Source organism: Drosophila biarmipes, chromosome 3R (genome assembly GCF_025231255.1).
Source record: "Drosophila biarmipes strain raj3 chromosome 3R, RU_DBia_V1.1, whole genome shotgun sequence".
NCBI classification, from domain to species: domain Eukaryota; kingdom Metazoa; phylum Arthropoda; class Insecta; order Diptera; family Drosophilidae; genus Drosophila; species Drosophila biarmipes.
In genome coordinates, this window is record NC_066616.1 from 30,634,269 (window position 1) to 30,650,215 (window position 15,947).

At 38.0% G+C, this 15,947-nt stretch overlaps 1 protein-coding gene across 1 annotated transcript; it reads right to left on the reverse strand.

Annotated features, from left to right (window-relative positions):
* Positions 1-4,594: 4,594 nt before the first annotated feature.
* Positions 4,595-5,636, reverse strand: LOC108025143 (cytolethal distending toxin subunit B homolog). Its single transcript, XM_017095415.3, has 3 exons — positions 5,433-5,636; positions 5,249-5,369; positions 4,595-5,175 (listed from the first exon to the last, which is right to left on the reverse strand). Exons 1-3 carry the CDS (start codon positions 5,598-5,600, stop codon positions 4,691-4,693), a joined length of 774 nt encoding a protein of 257 aa, XP_016950904.2. The 5' UTR covers positions 5,601-5,636; the 3' UTR covers positions 4,595-4,690.
* Between the last annotated feature and the right edge of the window lie 10,311 nt (positions 5,637-15,947).

Genomic DNA, 15,947 nt, shown 5'->3' on the forward strand with positions numbered 1-15,947 from the left:
TTGTGGCGAGTAGAACAAGAACAATTGCAAAGGAAAATTTAATGATCCATCTTGGCAATATAATTGTTCCAATTTTAAGGCCTAAGCCTACCGATTTTACTTAGGAATAGTTAAAATAAACAGTTTTGCCTTCAGTAAGAAAGAATAAAACACTTCAGCTGTAAAGGCTTTTATAAGGATGGCAATGAAACTAAAGGACTTTCATCGTTATTTATTTATTTATAAACACAGACTGCTAGGGGCAACCTCAAGATGGCACTGCTACACCCATTATCTGTTATCAATTACTCAATAAATCAGGATTGTCGGAGGGTGGAAAATTTCGCAGAGGGGTCTCCGCAAAAGATTTAGTATAAATCTAATTTGCTTCGACTAATGAGGCCTAATTTAATAGGTCTTGCATCGCAAATAAATTTAAGCCGCTTTAAAGTTTAAAAATATTGTAAAAATAATCTGAATATAAAATATAAAGCTATATTATAATAACGATACCCATATAGGTTTTCATTTTTTCTGTCACACTTATTTATAGTAGCCACCCTCTGCCGTTTATTTGGCCCACTTGGGTTTCCAACGAGTCCATTTAATCCGGCTACTTGAACGCAAACAAAGAAGTAGTGCTTTCCTGCATACTTTGCTACAGTGTGAAGTGGTAAAGTGGTTCGCCAGTCTCATTAATTTTACTCAACCGGAGATGAATAATGAGTGGGTTTTGGGGGCCAGCTTGCACAAAATAAAACACAAAACTCGTACGTGGTCAAGCCAACAATCTGCATTTTAAGCCGCAAAAGCTCGAATTTTCCCCTGTGTGCGAAAATGTGGCAGGACATTTTGAGTTGCCTGTGTTGTCCTCGTCGCCTTTTCCTGATTGCTGCCTGCTGGCAGCTGCATTTTCTTCTTATTTTTTTGGTGCATCCAAAATAAGAACACAAACTGCTAGAATTTTTCATTTTAACTTGTCTGGCTGGCCCTCCCCACAGTGCTGCCGTCTCTTTCTGCGCCTCGGCAGCTGTCTCTTTCGTTCCTAGCCAATTACAAAAGTTGGCAAATTGTTGCTGCTCTCGTTTTTGTTGTTTGTTTGTTTATGTCTCCTGGTGCATTTTATATGTAGGTAGCTTTTTTTGCCCCTGACCATATTGGCTTCCGTTTGGAACTTAAACTTTTCACGGCAGAGTTTTAGTTGGCCGAGAGTATGTGCTAGCTCTTTTAGACCAGCCAAATACATTCATATATTTTTGGAAAGACTGTTTAAAACCGAAAAACAAATTGAGATAAATATTTAATGGATTTTTTAATATTAAAACTTGTTCAGAAATTTTATGGTTTACTCTTCGAACACAACACAATTATGCTGTTTTCATTTTCAGTTTTTCTTTGTGTATATTGGGATTTAATGGATTTTTTAATATTAAGACTTGTTCAGAAATTTTATGGTTTACTCTTCGAACACAACACAATTATGCTGTTTTCATTTTCAGTTTTTCTTTGTGTATATTGGGTGAATCATATAGCTAAATCAGCGAAAACAATGCGATTCCGATTTTAATTGTTTTTTTGTTTATGTTCATTTTTTGTGTGGTTTGAGAGGCTCTTGTTTGTTATGGCCCATTCACTCCCGTTTCGTACACAGAATGTTTACTCTTTCGGTTTTCTAGGTTCATTATTTCGAAGCGTTTTTTCATGAAACTGAAAAGACTGCGGAATACTGAAATATTTAAAAAAGTGCCGACAATGTAAATTTCTTAAATCGGAAGTTATGTGCTTATTCTTTGACTTAAAAATTAGAAACGACATCTGGGGATAATATGGCATTAATTTTCAATGCGATGACTTCTGTCTTGAATTATTTATGATGTTCGGTGCTAATAAAGTGGAGTTAGGGTTGAGTGACAGCTGTTGGTTCTCCTTCCAATAAATATAACATACGAAATATATTTGGTAAAACTTAATGTTCTTGATTACAAGAATTTTTAAATGTTTGTAACTTTAAAATCGTATAAAAAGGGCTTGACATAATGCGGCTTAAGCCACGCTTAAATAAAGAAAGAACATAATTTCGCGACTGGAGGCTGCGTAAGGATGAAGAGGAAAAGTCCTTTTGGGGAAATTAAAAATAAAGAAAATTAAACGCAGGTCCCTAGTGGCTTTCTCTGCGGTTTCCGCCACGTTGGAGCGACTGCACTTGGTTTGATGAGTAATCCCTGCCAGACTGCAGCCGGCATTTATTCCCTGTCGCCTGCCATTTTCTGCGGACGAGGCCAAGTCTGCCGCAACGAGAGGACCGTAAAGCATAATGCCCGCTGACACATATATCTTTTTTGTTTCTCCAGATTCAACCCATTCGGGGCACCACCGATTCTTGAAATAATAAAGAAAAATTATTGGCGCACTGCGCCTTCCGAGTGCGAATGTCCTCGAGGCCGGTTGTTCTGATGATAACACACACAATCCTTAAGTCCTTGAGCTCTCTGCGTGTACGTGGGGCGATTACCATAATTAGATGAGCCTGCTCAGCCCTTAAAAACTCAAAACTCAACGCTCGGCACCACACCCTTCAGATAAGCTGGGGGAAAGTGTGTGCCGGGGATTTCCACAATGTTTAAATATTTGCACAATGAAAACGATGCCCACAGAAAACCGGAAACTCAGGCCCCTCGCAACCCCTGAAAAATCCCACAGGTGACAGGGGACAAACTTTGTCTTAGCAGCCACACATCAGGCTTAAACATTAGCATCAACTTTTGGTGTCGGTTTTTTCCCCTGGGCACCTCAACACCTGCTTAAGTGCTTAGACTGAATTTTCACAAATTCCCGGAGAAATTTTAATTTCCTCACGCATATGCGGGTTCAAATGGGCTTCTTGGGGTTTCCAGTTTAACTATTAGGTTCGCATGTATGTGGCCTTTAAATATTATTTACATTCAACTAGAGCGTTCTAATAAAATACTTCATTCAAAGCCAGTAAATACATTGTCTGCCAATTACCAATAAAGAAGTTATAAACTTTTCCAATTGAACTAATGGTCTGATGCTGCTCTTTTGTCCACATTTTATTCAAAACTAAATTTGCCATCATTCAAGTTCAAGTGGAGTGCGTTTGGCAAACAAAACCCAACTTTTGAACTTATATTGCAGAAAGCGAAGTTTAAGTAATTGAGTTGTGACAAAAACAAAAGTTTTCCTTCGGTCCAGCCATTTTCAGTGATTGTCCTGGTGACCCTTACAAAATAATATGTTGTTTATTCCGAAGATTGGTTTTAAAGATGAACGAAAAGTGGACTCATGCTTGTGCAAATAAGAAGTTGTTGAATGCCACAATTATTATTATAAAAGTGTTTAGGGTGTAGCAGTTTTATTAGTCCCTTTTCTGCATTGTCACAAAATTTATCTTGGCGGAAAGCCAAAAGCTGTCATTTTGCTAACCCACATCCGATAATAAAGATAATCCGCCACAAAAAAGAGCTCTCCTTTTTATAACCAGCGACAATCGCTGGAGGTGGTAAGAGAAAATGCAAAAATGAGTTTACCTGAACCAGGCTAAATGCAGTTGCTTTCCGCTTACCTGTCAGTTGAAAAATAACTAATGTAAATATCTTTTATAAAATGGTAAACTAGTTTAAGTCGGAGAAAATAGAAGACTGATTTGATTATTATTTGCCGGGATTAATTTACTTAAGTTCCCTTCAAGATAAATATTTAAACTAACTAGAAAGTTGCCTCCCTTTCAATGCTCGTATGATTTCTGACCCAAGCAAATAAAACATTTATTAAAAGTTCGATAAATATTCATAGAGTTTGCTTTGCCTATATCAAAAAATGTGCTGACAAAGCAGACGAAGCTCTAATGAAATATTTTAGGGCAATATTCACACTCATTCCCGCCCGCAGTTGAGACTATTTTGAGGCCAGTCAGCTTTCAAATCCCCCACCGACATTTTCCTAGTTTCCCGGAGATTTCCCCGAGGCTTCGGCTTGTTTTCAGCGTCCTCTGTTTGAGTATCCAAGTGGAGTGGGTCAGACAACAGAGGGTAACGAAATTGTTTTTTTACTACGCCCAGAGTTGGGCATAAAAACTGGAAAAGCGGCGCAGACAAACAGACCGATAATCATCTCCAGTGTCCCAGTTTTTTTCGCAAAGCCATACAAACTTTTGTTTATTTTCTTCACATAATAATGAATTTCATATTCCGACTATATCTTTTAAATATATTTGTATCGACTTAATTGCTGAGCAAGCCCACTAAGTGAGTCATCCAAAAACGTCTGCAATCCGAGTTGCATTTAAATGGTGCACAAAATATGCATGACAGGGAAATTAAAAGCAAATATCTGGGCTTTGTGAGCTATTTGCATATGCAACTGTTGGATTCTAATATTCACTGCACTCCGGCATTCATACATCTCAACGAGGGCAAAGTTTATGGTCTCTCTTAATACCGCTTACTCGTAAAGTAAAAGGGTATATTAGGCAATCAGCGATCGAAGTTTCTGTATATGTAAAAAAAAAGGAAAATGTAATTTTGTTTGACGGTTCAACATTTTAAATGGAATTATTTTGTATTATTTGTATATATTAGATCGAATTGAAAAAGTGTTTGAATTTACCATGAGTTTATTCAAAAATCGTGTTAGTCGTGTTCAGTTTTACAATTATTTGAAACATTGGCAAAATAGTGGCATTGTGTGAGATTCAAAGAGAAAAATGTACAGCCTTGTGATCGGAACCTGTTAAAGTGAGATCAACAATTCCGCTATAGGGGTTTCTAACCATTTGTTGAAAAACTCTCACGTCATTAGATCCTAAAATTAGGTAGTCCAAAATTTTGTTGCCGTGGGTGTTGAGGGGCGGGACGACAAATTGTTCATTATATGGTTGTAATTGTAGAGATGACGGCATTCTGTTGAAATCGCCAGCTAGCAACCAAGATGAAAGCGGAGCATGTGTGCGCATATGGTTTCGAATGGCATCCAATTGATCCGGAACTTCGTTTCTGATGCCCGTAGGTTCAGCATGAATATTGAGAAAAACATCGTTGCCAATAGTTATTCCGGCAACGGGGCGATTTGTAAACTCTCGCTCGCATGCACGTCCAGGTCGCCGCGTTAGAGAAGCAAAGTAAATTATACTATCGGCTGGTACTCGACTTACAATTGTCAGACTAAGTGTTGATAAAACTGCAGAAGAAAATATAAATGTATTATTAATATAATTAATTAAAGATCAGTATAATGACGAAACGTGTCATACCATTTGGAGGCGGGAAAAAGTTATATATATATAAATTAACCCTTTGATCTTGATATTGGTACACTTTCACAAAATCAGAAGCGCCGCATAGATAAGAATTACTACCATCATTCAAATAAAACTAGAAAAAATGAAAATAATAAAAAAATATAGTATAATACTTAAAAATATTCCTTGAACTTACTGGTAAATTTTGTTGTATTGAAATTAAACGTTTATCGGCCAAATTTCCACTTTCTTGTACAAAGAAAATATTCAACGATGAATTACTAGCGAATGAATCGAAAACTTGATGTAATTTATATCCCCGAGAATTCCATGTCGTTAGTCTGTAGTCGGTAACTAAACTCATTACACGAGTCAGAAACGCTAGGCTCAAAATTATTCTTCTCATCTTGATGCTCAATAATAAACTGAAAAGAAAGAAAGAATTCTCCTTATTTATAGGCATGCTCAAAGATCTAAAATGGCCACATCTGTTCGGGCAGTTCATTTCAATCACTATCTTCATTCTATTATCACGCTTTTCAGCTGCACACACTCCCATATCACTGTGCAAATATTAACCCAAACATGGGTTGACCTGAAAAGGGTCCAATATCCTATACACATAAGCGATAGCAGATGTGCACTTGAAAACCCAAAGATAAGCAGGTATGTCTGCGCGGGTCATTAGATAAGTAAAATAAGATTCCTATCTTTTTTAATGACCCTCTTTGGGTTTTTCAAGTGCACATATGCTATCGCATCTATATATATAGGATATTGGACCCTTTTCAGGTCAACCCGTGTTTGGGTTACAATTTATGACCCTATTGTAAAATACAAAACGTGTTCATGATTAAACACTACAATTGGAAGAAGCTATACCCCTGGTAAGAGTATGTAGAGTATATAAATATATGTAGAAATGCACACAATGAAAAGCGAAGCATTCAAATAATTTTCACTATCAAAATTAAATTGTAAACAAAAAAGGAAGTGAACTTCGGCAAGCCGAAGTTTGTATACCCTTGCAATTATAAGAAAAAAAGTTTATTCCCAATATTATAAGATAAGTGTCTAAGAGCCACAAAGCTATAATTTGTGTCATGTTCTTTTCCCACCAATTTTCCGATCGTTCCTACGATAGCTATATGAAGGTTATATTTAAAAAAAACACCAAAGATATAATAATAATTTCATGTTTTCCGACTAATTTTCCGATCGTTCCTATGGCAGCTATATGATATAGTCGTCCGATTTTGATAAAATTTAATTCGAAATTCAAACCCAATTAGAAAATGTTATTTCCAAGCGTAGGAGGTTACATGGTAAAAAACACCAAAGATATAATTTATTTTTAATTGTTTCCCCATAGTTCCTTTGGGAGCTATAAGATATAGTTTTCCGATCCGGCTAGTTCCGACTTATATACTACCTGCAACGGAAAGAATACTTTTGGGAGAGTTTCAGCTCAATAGCTTTAAAACTTACAGACTAGTTTGGGTAGAAACGGACGGACAGACGGACATGTCTAGATCGCCTCGTCTAGTGACGCTGATCAAGAATATATATACTTTATGGGGTAGGAAAAGTCTCCTTCACTGCGTTGCAAACTCCTGACTAAAATCATTATACCCTCTGCAAGGGTATAATTAATATGTAAGGAATGAGAATGTAAATTTTCGACAGATGTGTATAAGCGAAATTTTACTTTATGGGTATCTGATAGTCGAGGCACTTGACTGAAGCGTTCTTTCTTTTTTTTGTTGTACCATCGCCTGAGGCGACATTTTAGCTGACCATGAGAAAATGAGGGGAGTTGAGTACCCGGGAATTGCCCCAACAATTATTAAAATGGCAGGAGTCGCCCATATGCACACACCGCAGAACACACTGAATATTCGGGAAAACACACACTGACTTACACTCGAAATGGAGGAGGGTTGAATTTACTTTTGCTACGTGACTATTCGTAATTTTTTCCCTGCACGCTGCGTATACGTAATGCGAAGAGCACTAACCCATGGCATTTGCAACTGCCTTGGCCCTTGGAGCGTCCTTCCCCCTGGATTTTCATCCCCCTCATCATGGCTTTCCCCCATTGTCATGCCTTGTATGCTAATGTCACCCGTCTGTTCTTGGGGCTCCTTTCGCATTCTCATACTCGTTATTATGCTTTTTATTATTTCTTTGTTTTTGCGCTCCTAACCACACTCTTTTTTTCCATTACGAATTACATCTGGTTCACACAGAGGATAACCATATGAATTAGCAGCAGAAAATTACTTGTGACCAGGCACAAAGCACTACCCATTAACTTTTTTAGCAGCTTAATGAATTTTAAATAAATATTTGCCATGGTACACCCATAAGCAATTTCACTGGCAAGCCTTCATCCAGAGTTTTAGGTGACAGATTGACTTTATTGATCTGCGGGAGATTGGATATGAAAGCCTTTCACGGCAGTCGCAAATCGAATCGTCTGATGGCTTTATGCTTATTGTCGGGATTCCTTTCGGCTTCGGATGAATGGAGGCATTGGGGCTCTGCAGTCTGACAGGCGGCCTTTGATTTGGCCTCAGGATTTCATATTGGATTATGAAAGGCATCCAAGGAAAGGACCTTTTGCTTTGTTTGCTTGCACAACAGGTTGCCAGCAGATAATGGTTGAATGGAAATGGGGAAAAGAGGACCATTACTTGCCTTTACACTTTCAAGTTTTTTTTACGGTTGAAGTCCTAGAGTTTTATCAATTTCGGAATGATTAAATCAGAAGTCTTGAAATACAAAAAAAATAAATTATATTTTGGTAAATCTGTTGCATGCTCTGTGCATTTTGTATACATTCAAGTGTGTAGATAAATCGCTGCGCTTGCTTTTCCGTGTTTTTGCGAAGGAATTGCCAGGGGATACCTCTGCGTAGCTTCATTGACTTCCCTTTGGCAAGGCAATTCCGTTGGACCAGCGCCAAAATGCTTAGCACGTGATGTCAAAGCCCTCGGCTGAGTGGGTTTCTCCATGCCAATGCGGCATCGCTCATACGCAGTGTGTGCCCACGAGCCCGTCTATCTGTTTGCCCGGCTGTCGGTCCATTTAGTCGCTTGTCAGTTTTCCCGGACTGCCTCCGCTGCAATTTCCCCATCCGGCGGACCTGTCTCCCATTTCCGTGATGCGCTTTTCGCCCACGTAATTGTGCGTGCAAACGACAATGGCTAAAACCGGCTCTAAGTCGGCCTAAAAGAGCCTCTGTGTGCATTTCACTGGCGGACCCATTTGGACACTTCCTCCGCAACGCACATCACGTAATTGCCTGTTTCCCCGGCGAGAAGATGTGCGGCGATTGACACACGAATGCCTCGAGGGGCTCTCCTCAATTGGATCTTTAAAGGGTTACCTCTTTAAAAAGATAGAGAAATGTTTAGGAGAAATCCTTGAATATTTTTCGGTATGGAATAAAGGATCTCAGACGCTTGCCCATTAAATTTCATAGTTCAAATCACATCCCATCCAATTTCGACATTTATTCGTGTTCTTAATCAACTCGCAGATCCATCACACATCACTTCCAGAATCCCACTTGATTGCGTTTCCCTGAAGCCATTCGATTCCCTCCAAAAGCCTGTCGGCTCCACGTCCCACTGCCAGTGCACTTTTTCCGCTGACGGCCAATCCCTCGCACGTCCTGGCCATAAAGTGCAGGGCTCACTAAGCCAATTTCAGAGTGTTTATAATTGAAGGTCTCCACGGGCAGTGAAGGCACCGGAATGTACTGATTGAACAGAGAATAGAGAGACACGTTTGTGCAAAGAAAATGTTAGCTATCTAACTAAAAAATTATATCCTTAATTTAATTCAATATCTTATTCATTTAACAAGTTTAAATCTGTTGGTGAAAACACTCGGAATGTGGCATTTATTATCCTCATGTTATTATAACTCCCGACCATTGTCATAGATATTTTAATAATAATTCAAGTTTCACACTCCTTAATCGCGTATGGCGATTTGAGATAGCATGGGAAAAAGGCAGCTCTTGGGAAAAATATCACAAAATATATTTAATAGCATAATAAAATAAATTAAATTTAATTTATGGTCTTGCGTTTATACCATCATACGCGGTATTTCAGTCATAAAGATGAAAACTCGTTAAGATAATTTCTAAAAATACACATTTATGTGCTTTAAGCTTTAAGTTAAAACTCTTTAAGTGTATCTCCTTTTTATGCTAGATTTCCGAAGCAAATTTAACTTTTAATGGGTGCTCCCACAAAAAATGCTATGAGAACTTTTGATTCAGGAGTCCTATTATTCATAAGTGCAATTTATCGCTGTACATATTTTGGCACGCCGCATTGCATCCGCAACGCGATTTCAAAAGTTTCTCTTTTTGCGGCAATTTAATTATCGCAACATGAACATCAAAATGTTTTTTCTGAGGTTTTGCTGCTGTAAATGCAATTTTCTTGCCAAATATTTGCACACAAAGGGAAAAACTTTCTTCCAACTCATTGCTGCATTTAGCGCAGGAAAGTTAACTGCAAGAAAGTGTGAAATTTTCAGCGGAGTTTTTTGCACAGGGTGGAAGACACATATATAAGTAACTATGTAAAGATTGCTTTAAGAAGGTAAAAAATTATTTATAAAGGAAAAATTCCTAAATGTGTTATTTTACTGTGTAATGTATAGGATGTTGATACTGAAAGGTGAGATTAACTCTTAATAAAGTCGTACAAATCTAATAAGGTGGTTAAATAGAATACTTTTCCTTTTGTAATATCTTCTCTTATTTCTATATTCCTGCTGCTCTTTTCTTTATTTGCAAAAGTTCTCTGAAGCACATCAGGACCTTCCACTCTAGATCCTTGGCTGCCGACCAATGAGCGGAAATGCCATTCAATTCCACTGCTGACGGAAACGGAAGTTGACGCCATCTTCAGCCCGGCGATGTTCACCTTTTGTACCATCTGTTTGCCGCTCTCAATATGCAGTATTGTCCCATTATATTAGGTCTTTGTCGTTGAAATCCCAACAGGAGCAGAAAAGCTAACCATTGTCCCCGTATACCGACCATCGATGTGCAGTTGGAGCTGCTTCTGTGGCTCTCGCTCTTTGTCAGTACTTACTTAACTTTGTGGCTTTATTGTGGCTTTTAGATCTTGGCCATGGCTTCCATGGAATCAGCGAAGACGCAGACAAAGCCATCTTCCCGTGCCAGCCACTTTCTCAAAACTTCGGCTCCCAGGAACAAAGGCGGCTAATGGAGAGCAATGCTTATTAAAAGCCATCAAGGATTTCTATTGTCTTTTGGCAGGATAATAAATAAGATGTGTCAAAAAGTTTCAGTTTCTTGTTGCTTTTATTTTTAATGGGTTTTTAAACTCTGAGATTTAAAACTCTTTTAAAAATAAATTGCTAACTTATTGTGGTTTAGCTTGTGAACAAATTTTTATAAAAACTTGATTTTTTTATGAAAATAATTCAATGAAGCCGAACAATATTTATTTATTTGGTTTCAACCACATTTTAATTTTATGCGTCCTGAATGGGTACTTTTAAGGCTTATTAGTTCCTAATGACCTTCACTATTTATTAACCGTACTTAGTCCATTTTTTGTACATCCTTTTTTAAACTCCACCGAAATGTTGGGCTCGCACGAAAACAGGAAAATGGTCGTCGGTTTCGTCAGGGATACTTATCCCTCCCCATAAGTGGCGAAGTTTGCCAAAGGACTTATTGCCATGCTTACTGTCATTTAAGCATTTAAGCCATTTGATGATGTTTTTAGCTGACAAATCGATGGGCACTTGAAAGCTATTCATTCATTTTTACTGACCAGTACAATATACTAGAAATCGGATTCAATGCTATGGAGATGAATACAGCCAAATATTTCCTTTTATGGTTCTTTTGGTTTTTCTGTACTTCCAATATACTTAGAAGTCAAAAAAGAAGCCAATTGACCGCCCACGATATTTCACTTAGGGCTTCTTATTTTGTTCCTTGATCAGGCTTTTAATGGCCGTACTCTTTAGACTATTGGTCACTACCTTAATGGACTTCCCCCATTGTTTGTCTCCTTTAGATGGGCTCTCTCCTAATTGACCAAAATAACAAAGACTTGGTATTAGGGAAATTGTTCTCGTTAAAAGTCACTTTGTAATTCGTTTAATTATATTAGCTTTTTTGTTACACAAAGTAATTAACATAAGCCTTCGAGAGCAGGTCAAAAATTCACTGCCATTATTTTAATTATTTAAACCCTAAACATATTAACAAATTTCAGTCACTTATTAGAACGACGCTTTAAAATATTTAAATATAATATTAAATATTAAGAGCAGTTACCGATTCAATTTGTCTCGCTGCTGAAATGATGAAATAATTATGGCTTTCTGCGAACAAGTAATGAACTTGCCAAACTTTTTTTACCAGGAAAGTGTGCGGGCGTACATACCAGGGAATGTAAAATGCTGTTTAATACGCAAAAAGTTGTTGCCATTAAGTAAAGACGTTCCAAGGATCTTGACGGCGGAAAGTTTTTCAATAAGCGGCCATGTCAAAAACAAGCCACCGAGAATCCACCGAGAGTCAAGCACTTGATGAGGAAAATCAAGTGCAACTAGCGAGCTCAAGTTTGAAAAATAATTGGGGAGACAGAAAAACTAAATAGGTAAATTTAAAGTAGCGATAAACCTCATCCTAGAACTTTATTAGTGCAGCCATAAATCTAATATCAAATCGAAGTCAATCTAGGGAAATTGTTAAATTTATTTTATTATAACCTATGATCTTAAAAACAAATCATATTTCAAAAGTTACTGAGCCAACCCAGTTAGATATATTTTTGTAACCACTGTTTACATGTTAAAATGGTAATCTTTTTTCGTTTTGTGCGCAAAACACAACTGTACCAAACATATGCTTATTGAAGCGTTGGCAAAACGCAATAAAAACCGAGGATGGGAAATAAAAAGCCTCGGAAGCGTATAAAAAAAGAGACCGGAAGTCATCGGTGATGAAACCAGCCGATGTGCGAAGGGTTTGAAATAAATAATACAAGAAGGGAGCGAAAGGGCGGAACCTCTATGTGGGTGAATTGCGAATAAATATTGCATACTCGATAGGGTTTTTGATGTTTGAACTTTTAGTGAGGGAGTGTAAAACGTATTGGGTTGCCCGAAGGATGAGCCACGTCACTCAAGGTGTAGTACACGAAATAACTTTACTTACATTACTTTAGTCTTTTTATGCCGGTTGTAAAGTGCCCTTCATAAAGCCCGTAATTTATTACTTGTTAAGAGAAGTACAAATGCCTGTATTGTCGTTTTCCTTTTCCCCGGTTGTATTTCCCTCAATTCGGCATCTTTAAGCACAAGGATGTTAAACTTTTACGCATTTCTGTGCGCCCCAACTGAAAACCACTTCAGTCTCGTTTTTCGACCACAAAAAGTTAAGCGCGTAAAATTTCACAGCTTCGCTACTTTGAAGCTCGTGAGGTTTGATGCTAAATTCACGCCTCGACGAGTTGTTTTAAATTATGCTTGGCTCACTTTAAAATTCACTTAATTTATGCCAAATTTATTGATTTCCCTTAGTGAAGTAAGGTGCTTTGCCAGTGGTTACACGCAGGAATTCGCATTATTTCAGCCACATAATCAAAAATGCGGCAAATTAATAAATTTCGCATAAATTCAATTTACAATGCCTTTGTGGCGCACCATAAAAGTGTTTAAAAATTGTGAGCTCAACAAAGGCAGGATGATTGTTTGCCTTTTGTGTGCGCATAATGTAAAACGCATTTGGGGCAAAACACATTTTAGTTAATAAAAGCCACCGCATGGAGGAAAAATATTCAGTTTGTTATGAGAAAGGGGAAAACTGGGGGGTTTGTTGGTGAAAACAACATCCGATGATTGACATTGTTATTAACAAGAGCGTTCTGCAAAAACAACGAAACTGAAGCAAGATAGCTTTAATTTTAAGAAAATTTAAAACGTTTATTAAAAATATAAAAAAATATTGTAATTGAACATCTAAAGGATAATCTTATAAATGTTAAAAGTATCTTTTACTATAAATAATCAAATTGAAAATATTTTTGAATAAACATGTATCTTGTTAATTAAAAGCTGAAATGTTTAAGCATTTACTTCATTCTTAAATTATCTTTTACTAGAAAAATGTATCTTGTTAAAGAAAAGTAGAAAAATAATTCGATATATCTTTAAAGGATATGTATATACATAAAAGATATATATCTTTAAAAGATATATCACAGTATATTTTTATGAAACCCTAAAAACACTTTTTAATTCTTTTTTTTTATTTTTATTTTAAAAATAAATAATATAGTATTTTAAAATTAAGAAAAGTTACTTTGTTTTTTTTCGCCGTGCAGAGTTTCTAGCCCGTAGTTGACCAAATCTGCTGTCATTTCTAGCCGACTGTGCACCTTTTCAGCCATGAAGCACCTTTCTCCAGGGGCTTCGACTTGTGGCATAAAGTTTGCGACCACAGCAAAAGTGAAGCCTGCCCGACTTTTTCGTCCTGGCCCTGTGTGCTCGGATCCTTGGCTCCTGGCACTCCTGGCAAAGTTTGATTAAAAGGCCAACAGAGCGGCTCAAGTTGCAGCGCAGCTCGGCGACTAGGGTCAGAACCTAAGGACTGGGATATTGGGTTTATTTCGGGCACGTAGCCGGATGGGGAATTTGCAATTTGAGTGCAGTGGCTGGTTCAACTGCAGGTAAATGGAATGTAAATGTGCTTCGCACTGGGCTCTGATGGGTTCGAGGTAATTTAAGGCTTTCAATATGGACTTTCGCTAGTCAATTTCCAATTTGAACACTTGGCAGGCTAATGGATAAGGTAGTTTTATCTTAACAGCCTTTATATTCATCACGTCATTTGTTGCAAATTTAAAAACCAGTTTATGCGATGTACCTTTCATTAAATTAATGAATTGCATTTGCGGAGCATGGCCATTTGCTCAAAGGGCCACTGTTTTTTCATGTAATAAAATGAGGGATTGGAAGCAGAGAAATTAAAAGTAAAATCGTGTCGTCCCTTGGGTATTTCATGTGTGATGTTGGGTTAATTAAATTGAGTTCGGTTCTGATTAAATTTTTAAATTGTGTATAAATAAGAGCATGATTTCAGAAGGCCACTAAAAATATTTCTTTCCTTTATAAATATTATTGTTAAATAATTAATTTACGCCACTCTGTGCTGGCTGAGCATTTCAAGAGGCAGAGAATTCATTTGAGTCCTAATAACTGTGCGCCATGTGTCTGAAATTGAGTGGCATTTCCAAAATTATGACCCTCTCCTTTGAGAACTTTAATTAGCAGACCATTATATTTTAATGGCTGGCATGTGCGGTGCTCAACAAAAAATGAGAAGAAGTTAACTTGAGGTCGAGAGGTCCTATGACACTAGCCCAATTTTAAAGGAGCTGACTGGATTTATTTTCAATGGCTTAATATTTAAATTCATAAATTAAGTCTTTCTTTCTGCCTATATAGCAAGTTGCCACATTTCAAGCACTGCAAAACCTAAATACTGTGTCAGAATTTCGTTTTCCGTTTCAAGGAACCTGATAAAATGCCAGGCAGGTCAAGTGGAAAAGCGAGTGCAGAGGGAGCCCGGCCAAACCAAACCGAACCAAGCCAATCCGAACCCAAATTCATAAAGCAAGCTCAGAACCGTCTGACCAACCCAATCCCAAGCTGACCGTAAAAACTTTCTGCTGTCGGCAAAGCAAAACAAAACTGTGGCAAAAGCATAAAACACAGCAAGAGGCATAAACAAACAGAGCGCAAGAGCATAAAGCATAAAGCATACAAGAGGCAGCAACGAAATTTCCAACTTTTGTAATCGAGACCCCTTGATGGTGACAGGAGGAAGGGCTGCTGGGGAAAAATAAACAAAAATATAAATATTTTACTTGTAGTTGCTGCGAGCAAACACCAACAAACTACGGCAAACTACACCAAACTAGCCGGAACAACAAGCAACAGCTGCCAAATGGGAAACAATCAAGCCGGGGCCCCCGAAATATCCTGTGAAATTGCTTCCCAGACACTGGCCCCAATCCTGGCTGGCTGCACTAGTTTCGGATGGAGACTTTTGACTCATCGTAAACGCCCCAGCCCCAGCATCATTATTCATTTTCGGTTGAGTCAAATTAATGAGCTGGCCAGGCTGGAGTAGCTGCTCCTCATGGCGAAGTGCTCAGACGGAATGAACTCGTTAGTTGACCTTAAATTGAGCTCAGCTAACGGGGGAGCTGGCATATTTGTTGGCCAGGAACTGAGGGGATAATTGAATGAAATGCAAACAAAGTTATGGCCATAACAGGATTTTAGGGGTATGGAATCGAAAGGGTCAAGCCCCGTCATTGATTGGGTGCAAATCGATACCACGTCAGGGGGAAAGTGGGTCACGATGAGCAAACGAACGGAAAGCCCAGACAGCAAAGGAAAAGTTGATGCCACTCTTAGCCATTCATTTGCGACTGTGGCGAGTCCAGGCCATTCAACCCACCCAGAAGCCATTTATGTGTACATCGGGTATACTATATAGACTTTGTCTGGTCTTACGCCCTTTGTTGTAGCGGCCACGCCCGATTTTAAGGACAATAAAACCATTATACTGAAAAATAGGTTCAGAAATGGGCAACGGAATATTTAAAAGAAATGGAGAAAGGATGTT